General features: G+C 41.5%; 1 protein-coding gene across 2 annotated transcripts in view; it reads left to right on the top strand.

The window, feature by feature from the left end:
• SMARCAD1 (SNF2 related chromatin remodeling ATPase with DExD box 1) overlaps positions 1-12,323 on the top strand; it is a 690,140-nt gene that overhangs the window by 112,742 nt on the left and 565,075 nt on the right. For both annotated transcript variants that reach the window (XM_069238045.1, XM_069238053.1), the window contains one exon: positions 6,882-6,945. In XM_069238045.1, the coding sequence (XP_069094146.1) occupies positions 6,882-6,945 (64 nt within the window). The remainder of the gene's footprint in view (positions 1-6,881; positions 6,946-12,323) is intronic.

Raw genomic sequence — 12,323 nt, forward strand, 5'->3', positions numbered from 1 at the left:
GCTAAATGGTTGCGAGGTGAGGGGGAACTTAACATCAATACGTGCCAACCTATGGGATGGAATTTCAATAACCATGACATGCTAAAGGCACATAAACCACTGAGCGATAGACGGAGAGGAGGTTTCTTCTAGTGGACCACTATAAATTGTTTTGCAGCGCCCAAAAGAAAAGTTTAAACCAAGATTATGCTATAATCTCACAACAATTATCTTTTGTAAAACTCCAAGTCATTCCTTTCTCATACTACAACATATTTTTCCATAACTGCAGTTAGGTCCGTGCACATTCTGCCTTCATCACGTTCAGCTTATAAATAAAAGTGATGCTGCTTTTGGAATCTTTGGTGAATTATCTCTTTAGGCATTCATTAACCTCTTGCTTTTCATAAACTGCACCATTATCATTGCCAAATTACGCAGCCCAGGTTATAATCCAGAATTATTTCACTGGAAAACTGCACAAAATTGAAAATACCATCTTATTCACCTTTCAAAGTACGAAGGGAGGCTAGTTGGACCTGACCCGCCTCAAAAGAAATATTTACATATGCTTCATGTAAGGTTAAAGACTAACTTTATTAAATGTTGCTGAGGTTTACATCCTAGCAAGTACTCTCAACAGCTGTATTTCTTATTTAAAGCTAAAGCTGGGGTTATACTAATGGTAGCCTAATCCTAGCTTTCAAGAAAATGCTAAAGCCAAAAACGACACCGGCTTATTACCTGCCCCCCCCCCTAAGAAATACAACAATGTATAGCTACGGTAAAGGGTCTCTTCATCTATTAACACATTTGATACAGTGAAAGAAGCTGTTATTTATGCTTCAATTTTAAAACCATTGTGGGTAAAATGTGATCACTGATGCCAGTTCTTATGCCCTGGGAGCCATTCCTTTAACGTGTTGAAGGCAAACAAAAGTGGAATGTCTCTTTTCTACCAGGAATTAAAATTCTTTGAAATGCACATATGAGGTGATTGAAATCAAGCTCTTAACTGCGGTCTAAATGGTGAATATTATTCTGCAGGACACTGTTTTTTTAAACCAGAAATATAGTTCTTTTTACTTTTTTGTCAATCCGGATATCAGTAGCGCATCCACTTAAAACCATTGATCATTCATTTTCTTAACCTATTCCTGAAATTAAGTACTTCATTTTATCCAAAAAATCCTTCCAAGCTGCAGGCTATCATGGCAGGGTGTACTTAATTTTGCCCTTCTTTTAATAGGCTCAGAAACTAGTAGAAAACACATTAATATTTGCTGACAAACCACCTCAAGAGTCTAACAGGTACGCAAACACAGCATCATCATCACCTCCTACGCCGACGACACTCAACTGATACTTTCCCTCACCAAGGACCCAACCAGCGCCAAGATCAACCTGCAAGATGGAATGAAAGACGTCGCAGATTGGATGAAACTGAGCCGTTTGAAACTGAACTCAGACAAAACGGAAGTCCTCATCCTCGGAAACACCCCGACCGCCTGGTACGACTCCTGGTGGCCCACGGCCCTTGGCACCGCACTGACCCCCTCAGACCACGCACGCAACCTCGGTTTAATCTTGGACCCACTTCTCACCATGACCAAACAAGTCAACGCCGTATCATCCTCCTGCTTCCTCACCCTCCGCATGCTCCGAAAGATCTTCTGTTGGATCCCCGCCGACACCAGAAATACCGTGACCCGCGCCCTCGTCACGAGCCACCTGGACTACGGCAACACCCTATACGCAGGAACCACCGCTAAACTCCAGAAACGTCTGCAACAAATTCAAAACGCCTCCGCCCGCCTCATCCTCAACATACCCCGCAACAGCCACATCTCCGCCCACCTGAGACACCTGCACTGGCTTCCCGTCAACAAAAGGATCACCTTCCGACTCCTCACCCACGCACACAAAGCCCTCCACAACAAAGGACCCGAATACCTCATCAGCCGCCTCAGCTTCTACACACCCACCCGTGCTCTTCGCTCCGGCAACCTCGCTCTCGCCGCCGTCCCTCGCATCTGCCGCACCACGGCGGGTGGGAGGTCCTTCTCCTACCTGGCGGCCAAGACATGGAACTCCCTCCCCACCATCCTCAGGACCACTCCGCTTTCCGGAGACTACTCAAGACCTGGCTCTTCGAGCAGCAGTAACCCCTTCCCCCAGCGCCTTGAGACCTGCACGGGTGAGTAGCGCGCTTTATAAATATTTATGATTTGATTTGATTTTGAACAGGTCAGAAGAAATAAACCTTTGATAGTGGCTTGGTTGGCTTCTGTTTTTATGTATTTCTTAGTGGTAGTGATAGATGCTTAACATATATTAAATTTTTCCACTTAGAAACCCGTCCTTGTATTGCTTATATCTGGAAGAAATGAGTAGAATTGCACACTAAAGTTTTGTCACAGTGACCTCAATTGTTAAATTGCAGGGGTTCAGGAAGCTACCGTGCAGGGAGGGGGAGCTCCAGTAGCAAATTACAGCATGGGGGGGACGAAAGTGGGCTGTAATATATTTGGTTAGGGAGGAACAGGAAGATCGGGTGGGGTGAGTTGGATTTGAGCACAAGTTAAACAAAAATGTTGGGAGATATCATAGTAAATCTTGAGCCCCCGCTGCATATTCAAGAATCATAGACAACCCACAAAATAAATCTGTGGCAAATTGAAAAATGTAAATTGGAATATCATTGGGATTAGAAGCTTAAATAAACAGTCAGTTGACTCTTTGCATTACAGCTTTAAAACCATTCCTCTTATGTATACAAGGAATCCACATTTCACAAGCTGAAAGTGGCTACGTAAACAATTTAAACTCTAAAGCATATATCTAGCTACCACTCAAGGCACAAGTATAAGATTAATTTTGAATGTAAACTCTAAAGTGTCTAAAACATCAGTAGATTATTCAGTTCACTGAGTTATCCTACAGTGCAAGTAAAAAGGTAAAACATTTTCTATCTAATTGGTCTCTGATTCCATTTCAGGCTATATTTTTTTTTGGCAGTAACTAACCTCCAGAGTTCGGGCTTCATTATGACATTGGCCGATTGGATTCCCTATGGAACTTGTAAAACGGCGTGCTGGATAGCCATCACATTTGTGACGGAGTTTCCCATCTGCCAAGGTTGTAATCTAGCCCATAGTCTATTTAAAGAATTTTGGATTTTGGGGAGGAGACCTCAATATTATATCCGATCCAGCTTTGTAGAAATACTTTCCTCCTCCTGGGCAGTGTTCTTTATCACTTAGCAAATATTAAAGCCCAAGCATAATTCTATAGCTTATGCATACTTTTTAATCTGTTTGGTTTCCAGTCATTTTGCAATCCTTCGTTGGCTGCTTTTACTTCTAATCCGTACATAAAGATTATTCTGGAATAGATTTTTTTTGTAGTATCACAGGATATTGCTTTGGCTAATTCTTCTGATGTTCATCCAGTTACTATTGCTGTTTTTCCATTGTTTCATCATGGTGACATTAGTTAGGTGTTCATAAAGTCTGAAAGAAGAAATTTTGAGAGTATGCAGTTAAAAATTAGGACTTTTTCAGATATGTCTGCTTTGAAATTAAATTGTTTAAAAACGACTGATTTGATTAGCAGTGCCATTCATATTGTATGGGATGCTTTAAAGGGCTTATTCCAAAGCTTTCCAAAGCTGGATATGAGTGTCTTCATTAAAACTTTTAAAAAGAAATGGAAGAGGAAGCACAGTTATATGGTAAACTTTAGACTACTTCATAAAAAGCCTAGTTTAACTTAATGCTCCGAGGGCTCACTTCAACCTCATAATACATTGAAACAAGTCTTAGAATTCAAATGCAGACCACCTTAGAGAAAAGCTATGGCAGGACACTGTGCTTCAAATATGGAAACTTATGAAAACAACCTGAATTCGCTGCACATGCACTTTTAGCCAAGGTTGACAGGCACAGTGTTGAATCCTTAGTATCCAAGATGAACATGGAGGATATGCAAACTGATTCAAATCAAATTTGGCAACCTTCTATGCAACATTACCCTAAAAACTTTATAATGAAGATTATTAAAGCAAAGGGCAAGGTAAAATAGCAAATTTTCCCTCTGTTATCTTGAATAACCTTACTATCCATAACACTGCACAGAACAGTGGATTTAAATAAAATAAACGTGCAGCACCTTCCATTAAGTTGGCATGGTATGATTGGGGTTCTGTCTGAATCCTATTGACAATGTGAAGACCTGACCTCATCTATTTGTATTTATTATTCTGCTTGCCATTATTAAAACAGCAGTCCCAGTATTGAGGCTTGGGGCTAATATTGCCATCTTTCTTTATAGAAATAAGTAAATAAAAAGACAAAAGACCCCTGGAGTTTTTTTTATATCCCAGTGTCTTTACTAAATGCAGATCTTAAGGTATTTGCAAAATGTCAGCCAACAGATTAAATATTGTGATTCTTGACTCTGTTTCAAGACGCCACTGGAGCTTTGTGGAAGAGAGATCAACTGCTGATGATACTAATTTGATCGCAGCCCTATTTGAGATAGTTTGCTTTAAAAGACCTGATTGGAGGCAATTTTTCTTTATGCCAAAAATTGTGTTTTACTGCATGTTATGACATTTAATCTTTTGTGGAAAGTTTTGGAAAGTTGACACTTACCAAATGAATTTATTTAGACAACTAAAACCTTATACTTCCAGCAGTGGCCCTTTGCTTGAATCAATCTATTTCTAAAACTATCACTGCTTAATGTGGTACATGTGGGTGTCGTTAACTCCTGGACTTGTGTGCTTATATAGAACCATTTATTTTTACTGTTAAATATTCCTGTAATATCGCCCCATTATGTCATGTAAAGAACTCTGTTAAAAGAGTTTGACGTAGGTGGATAACATCACAATTGTTACAAATGAACTCCCTCATGCTGCTCTGCCTGTAATTAAATCCTTGGCTAATGAAATGCTGCAGGAGATCTACTAGTTGGCAAGTTCTGCCTGTATTTGTATGGCTAACTTTGATCTTTCAGGAAACCTAAACAGCTCTTAATGAAAAATTAACACTTTCCCCATTAGGGATAGTAACGTTAATCAAAATGATGATTCTTCCCTTGTATTTGTGTCTTTTGCACACTTTGACTTGCACTATTCTGCTGTCAGAATTTTAAAAGCGGAAATTATTAACAATCTTTGAATTGACAGTTTGACACCTGCAACATGCCTATACAAAATTACCTATGACCATTTCACTGAATCTTCCGGAATTCAAATAGTATTTTTGAATCGCCTTAGGAAGTCTGATTTCACAAAGAATTAAACATTTACAATAACAGAACTCAATCTTCTTTTTCAAAATTACTTTTTTCTATTTGAAAATACAGAATCTCGTTTCCTAGGGTAAATTTAGCTTTTCCTGCTTTATTTTTATTTTTTTATAACTAAGTCAGGCTGAAAACTTTGCTTACTCTAATTACATTCTGGTATGAAGAATGTGAAATGTAAGGATTTCCAGTTATTTCCTGTGACTGGCCAGTGTAGGATTACCCAATTCCTTCATTCAGTGTCATGGACAATGCCTCTTCTCTTTCAATTAAATAAAACGTTACATCTGTTGATCAGCTGACTGAAGGTAATTGATTGCTACCTTTCAGGGATTATAATTGTGATATAATGACAATAATCATTGGTTTAAATACTTGCAATTGGAAAAACATCTTTCCGGGTACAGTATATGGGCAAAGTCCACATGGAGGTCAATTCTATAGTACAGTGGTTCGTTACCTGTTGTCCAGGGTGCCCTGAGGTTCTGCAAAGTCTACTTGGGTGTCTGCGACTGCTTAGACAAAATGATATTTACAGATTGCTAAAGTACATATAAATGAAAAAGCAAAATGTAATGTTTACAATTTTTTAACGTTCTGTAAAACTGGAGGCTAAAAATTGAGTTAGCAACCTCTGGTTGATTTGTGAGACCAGTGCATGTGCAACAAAAAGAATATAATATGAACAATGAGTGATCTAAATTGAATTTGGAAATGCTCTAACCTTCCAGATAAAATTCTGATTGTTGTGTTATATTTGTTTGTGAATTAAATAAAATGTCATCATTTATGCATTTGCTTTATGAATACTTGTTTCTGTTTTTTTTGTGTGTATTGTTTTGCATTTCAAATGATCGAAAATGCTTCTACTGGGGTCCCAGCTTTCAGCAAGGATTCAGTGTGGGTCCTCAGATTCTAGTAATGATTAAGTGGGGGTAGCCTGGGTTCCAGTAATGATTAAGTGGGGTCCACAGAAGTCGAAAAGTTAAGAAACCGCTTCTGTAGTACTAATCTGTACTGAATGTTATAACATTACTGATTATTACACAGCTGTATGAGACAGTACTGTATAGGGCCTTCATAAACTGACTGTATTTGTCAAACTAACTAAAACAGATGTTGAAAATGTAATAATCAGTTATTCACTTAATAATCATCTTTTTCTTTTTAAAGCCCCCTAAACTCTCAATCTTGTAGTCCGGTGGTTCCCAACCTTTTGATTTCTGTGGACCCCCACTTTAACATTAATGGAACCCAGGGACCCCCTACTGAATCATGATGGGAATCCGGGGATCCCCGCCTGAGTCATTACTGGAAGCTGGGGACCTAATTTGTCAATATTTGTTAAAAAAAATTAATTTTCTAGGCTCTCGCGGACCCCCTGAGAAGGCTTTGCAGACCCCCAGGGGTCCCCAGACCACAGGTTGGGAACCACTGTTGTAGTCTGTTCACTGTATTGGACAGGATTTTAGATCTACATTTTTACTATATAATATAATGAAGCAATGTTAACTTTTCATTAAAGGTAGAAATGTATACCCTCTTAACAAATCACTTGTATGCTAACTTTTGCCTATCTTCCCTTTTAGCTGGTGAAATCGACAAGCACTCTAGAAGGGGCAGTGGCTACAGCTCTGATTATATTTGATAATGGTAGGCTGCATTCATAGTCACATATATTTTTATATATTTCCATGGCTTGTCATAAGTGTTTTGTCATTAGTATCTACTGTTTACCTATAAAGGAAGTCCTTCCTGTAAAGCTTGTTCGTGTAAAGTATGTTTTCCATTGCCATATTGAGTACTACAAATAATAAATAGAAACTATCTCCAGTTTGACTAATCAGTAAAGCATTTCTACTCCTTTGATGACTGTTGTACAAGAATAGCAGCAACTTGTTGATATAGGAGGCTGGCCTGTTGTGTGGTGGGTACCTAAGTTACTTACACCTTATACCAGGTCCAGGTATCCCTTATTAGTGTAGAGTAGACAGTGACTAGAAGCCAGGCTCTCTAGCAGCCAATGCTTATCTAGGAGACATGCAAAGCTCATGCAATACTTCTGTAGTTACACTTAGTACTTACACACATGAAAGAAAACACCATGTTACAAAAATAAACGTACTTTAATTTGGTGACACAAATACCATAATTACCATAGAGGCTATACTCCCTTAGGAGGTAAGTAATACACAAATTATATACACTAGCATGCAGAAATAGGCATAAAGCAGTTAGAAAACAGTGCAATTACTGAAAATCACTATAGAGAGAAATAGGCCTAGTGGGAGAACAAACCATATACTAAAAAAATGGAATGTGAAAGTTGGTCCCCCACCTAGGTAAGTGTAGTGTGTAGGGGAGAGCTGGGAGTACTAATAAAGCCCAAAGGTAAGTACCACAACCCACCCCTGCGACCAGGAAAGCAGGAGTAAATCACAGCAGGTTTCCCAGAGTACACACAGAGAAGAATAATTATTTAAAACCAAGAAGAGACTGCAAGACACCAACAGTGGATTCCTGGACCAAAGGACCTGTGGAAGAAAGGGACCAAGTCCAAGAAGCACAGAAGAGTCCAGGAAGGGGAGGGGCCCCTACCCACCAGGATGAAGTTGCAAGAAGTGAACCACCGGTGAAGAAAAGTCAGCACTGCACCCAAGAAGACGAAGTTGGGTTCCTGGATGATGCAGGTGATGTCCCACGCCGGAAGGAGGATTGCAGTCAGGTTTTCATCTTCGGGTTCCACCAACAAGCCTTGGCACACACAAAACTCGCGGTTAGCGGAAAATGGAGCTGCCGGGGACCAGGAAGGACCAGGTGGATTCTAACCATGAGAGGGAGTCAGAGGGGGCCCTCGGCAACACAGAGAGCCCACAAGAGCCCAGGCAGCACCCCCAGGAGTGACACAGGACTGGGACACGAGAGTCGCAGAAGAGGCCCACGTAGCACTATGAGAAAAGCTCCCACGTCGCTGGAGAACCACTTAGGGAGCTGTGCTTCTCAGGACAGAGTGCTGGAGCTGGAGCTTCAAGATGCCTCAAGATCTTGTGGAAAGGGTGCTAACCAGCCTTGGCAGCTGCAAAGGATGCAGTGCATGGGGGTACTGTCCTCGGTGGGCAGGCAAGGGCCTACCTCCACCCAAGTTGGACAGCTGGAAGAGAGGACCGTCGGGATCACTTCAGCCCCCCACCCGTGATGCAGGATCCACACAACTCAGCAGTAGAGGGGATCCGGGCAGCCGGTCATTGTTGCAGTTGGTGCCTGCAGAAGAAGGGAAGTGACTTCTTCACCCCAAGGGAGATTTCTTCTTCCTTCTGATGCAGGCTAAAGATGGCCTTTCCTCAGAAAATGCACGTCTTGGGAAACGTTGCAGTTGGTGGAAGGAGCCGGAGATACAATGTTGCAGGATGCATATTTCTTCCTTGTTGCAGCTTGTAGGGTCCTTAAGAGTCCAGATGCAGTTTCTTCCGTAAGAAGTCGAAGTGGAGGTTTCGGAGAATTCCTGCTGAAGTCTTTCAATCCGAATCTGAGGAACCACCCAATTGAGAGACCCTAAATAACCCTGAAAGGGGGGGGGATTGGTCACCTAGCTGGGTGACCACCTATCAGGAGGGGACTCTGATATAATCTGCTGGCACTGGCCACTCAGATGCTCCCAGAGTTCCCTTACAACCTTGAATCCAAGACAACAAAACTCCAAGGAGAGGAGCTCTGAGCACCACTCCTGGGATGGTGATGGACAGGGAAAGGGTCACTCCCCTTTCCTAAGTCCAGTTTCACGCCACAGCAGGGACTGGGGGTCCCTGAACCGGTGAAGACTGATTTATGTAAGGAGGGCACCAAATGTGCCCTTCAAAGCATTGCTAGTGGCCTGGGGAGGCTACCCCTCCCAAGCCTGTAACACCTATTTCCAAAGGGAGAGGGTGTAACACCCATCTCCCAAAGGAAATCCTTTGTTCTGCCTTCCTGGGCTTGAGCTTCTCAATCTCAGGCAACAGGAGGGCAGAAACCTGTCTGGAAGGTGGCAGCAGTTTGGGCTGCCTGGAGACCTTCAGAAGGCTGTAATGGCAATACTGGGGGTCCTCTAGGGAGCCCCCAGAGTGCATGGAATCATAAAATCAATGCTTGCAAAAGCTTTGGGGTATGATTTCAACACATTTGATTCCAGACATGCCTATGTTCAGACTTACCATTATGTAGCTGGACATAGGTATTCACCTATGTCCAGTACACATGTAAAATTGAGTCCCCCCACTCACAAAGTCTGGGAAAATGGGCCTGGAGTTCGTGGGGGTACCTCTGCTAGTGCCAGGGGTGTCCTCACACACAGGTACTTTGCACCCTGCCCTCTGGGCTGGAAGGCCTGCCATAGGGGTGACTTATAAGTGACCTGGTGCAGTGAAAAGTGTCAGTGGAAAGTTGCTTGCACCTTTTCACACAGGCTGCAATGGCAGTCCTGCAGAACCCTTTGCTTGGGCTCCCTATGGGTGGCAAAATATATGCTGCAGCCCATAGGGATCCCCTGGAACCCCAGTGCCCTGGCTACCTAGGTACTATATAGTAGAGACTTATAATGGGCGCCAGTGTGCCAATTGTGGGATGAAATACAGTGATGAGTTACCAACAACTAAATTTAAGCGAGAGAGCATAACTACTGGGGTCCAGGTTAGCAGGACCCCAGTAGACACAGTCAAACACTGACAATCAGGCCAAAAGTGTGTGTGTGGGGGGGAGGGCAAGGAGGGGGTGTGGAGGTTGTTGGGTGGGGGGGGGTGGGGTACCAAGCTAGAAAGAGGCTACTTTCCTACAGTTGGTTATAGTAGTATCTTATATTTTAAAGTTTACCAAAAACATTGCCCCAATTATGTCCGATACAGCAGACCATAAAATGACACATTTCGTGATAGATCTCTTGTTAATCAAAATGAGAAGGTTTTAGACTAATTGTGAACAACCACAATTGACATACTTAAGCAAATGCTCATTACTCAATAAAATACAATAAAAATACATTTTATGTAAAATAGTGTAGTAAGAATACAATTTCCTTCCTTGTTTAGTGAAAAATAACAATCAGTGCTGACAGAGAAATCTTCTAAAGTGCAAAATTCCGCTGAAAACGAATTCATTACTAGTCCGTCTTCGGGATGTGTAAAAACTATTTCTAGTTAAATCCATTTCGTATATAATGATAACTAAGACTTATAATATAGTGTAATACCCTTGGAGTACATTACTAGGCCAAGGTCTAGTTTCTACTTGTAAATCACATCCTCATCAGACATCCTGAACAAAAGTAATAAAAACCATTTACATAGCATCACATAGAAATATATAATTGAGTGTGCCTGGTAAGTAATTTCTATGAATACATTAATCACAATGAGTCAGAGTAAGAGGGCCTTCAACAATGTCGAGTTTCGATCTTGTCTAAGTTCTTCCTGGCAGTAATTAAAGAGCATACAAAATTTGCTTAAGAACAGCCTTCTTTGGATGGACGGGAGCGAATGACGATATAAGAACGCAGGACGGCATTGACCTATGAGGGAAGATCGTAAAGAAGATATTATATATTGTTTTCTCTTCCTGTCGTACAGTTTGCAGAATAAGACTACATGTATGGTGCTTTGTGATGAAACAAAATCACATGGACAGGCCCTTAGTGTCACGCTCCAATCATTCATGGTAGGAAAAGTTACCAGGCCATGAAACGTATCTAATCTTAAACGAGAAAGGACAAACCGGTGCCTGGCTTTTGTTACATACATCAAGTAAAGTTGCATGCCATCCACAGTCAACATAAGAGGATTATTCTTGACACTGTGTTGCGCTTCCACTGTCCACCTCAAGTCCGCTAAGTACTTGAGGGATAAGGTCCTCACGTCTTCTCTGCTTACATCAGCCAATGTTTCTGGATTTTCATAGTATTCTAAGTGTCCCACATCCTTACAAAAGTTCATGATATACTTCAACCATGGGACTCGTAGAGAAAATCTGGAGGCCAAACAATCCCACAGAACGGCCCGGTTTAGGCCTACATGTTCTGAAGTCCATATTTTCTGCAATAATAATAAAGGCTGTACCATTATTAAGTCGTTTAGGTAAGGGACCCCTAATTCTGCTTGACAGACAAATGAGGAAGTGCCCCTTGGTACTGATCAAAGGAATTTCAGAAAATAATTTTCTGCTGTTTGGAGGGTGTTACATTTAGTGTACCCCCAAACGCCCACCCCATATGTAACGGTGGGAATACATTTTGCTCTATAGACTTTTAGCATGTCCTGTGGGATAATTGTCCCTAGCCATTTTGTAAGGTTCTTCAGTGCCATATTAGTCTTGATGAACTGTAATTTTCTGACTTTTATACACCGTGACCAGGAGCCACCTTTGTCAAACAAGATTCCCAAATATGAGAATGTTGTGGTTCCAATTTTTCTGCCTTGCATTGTAATATCGTGGGTCTTAAGTATCTTTTTGCCACATTTCAGAATATAGGTTTTAGAGTGGTTAATGGTAAGGCCTAGTTTTGACATAAAGCTAACACAAGTTGTTAAAAGTCGCTGAAGGGCTAATGGAGTACGTGCCATTAGGACAGCCTCACCTGCATAAAGTAAGGCTGGAATCGGGCGATGTCCGATTTGGAAGAGAGCGTTATATTTACTTATTAGTTCTGACTCCAGCTTGTTTATATATATATATCGAAAATAGAAAAGGTACTAATACACAACCTTGACGTACTGCTCTGTAAAGCAAATGTTCTAGAACATTCCCCCCCTTGCCCCGTATCTCACCTTAGCCCGGCTTCCTGTGTACAGCTCCCTTATAAAGTGGATGATTGTCTGGTCTATCCCTAGATCATTCAGGATATTTCATAGTGTGTTGTGGACTACAGTCAAATGCTGAGGACCGGTCTATGAAGGCCAGATATAAATTATCTTCCTTGATCTTAGTATATTTCCCAATTATAACGCTTACATTCAATCTCTGTTCTTAGATTCAATCCCTCTTCCACCGAACCAATCCCTGGGCGG

Source organism: Pleurodeles waltl, chromosome 1_2, assembly GCF_031143425.1.
Source record: "Pleurodeles waltl isolate 20211129_DDA chromosome 1_2, aPleWal1.hap1.20221129, whole genome shotgun sequence".
Lineage (NCBI taxonomy): Eukaryota > Metazoa > Chordata > Amphibia > Caudata > Salamandridae > Pleurodeles > Pleurodeles waltl.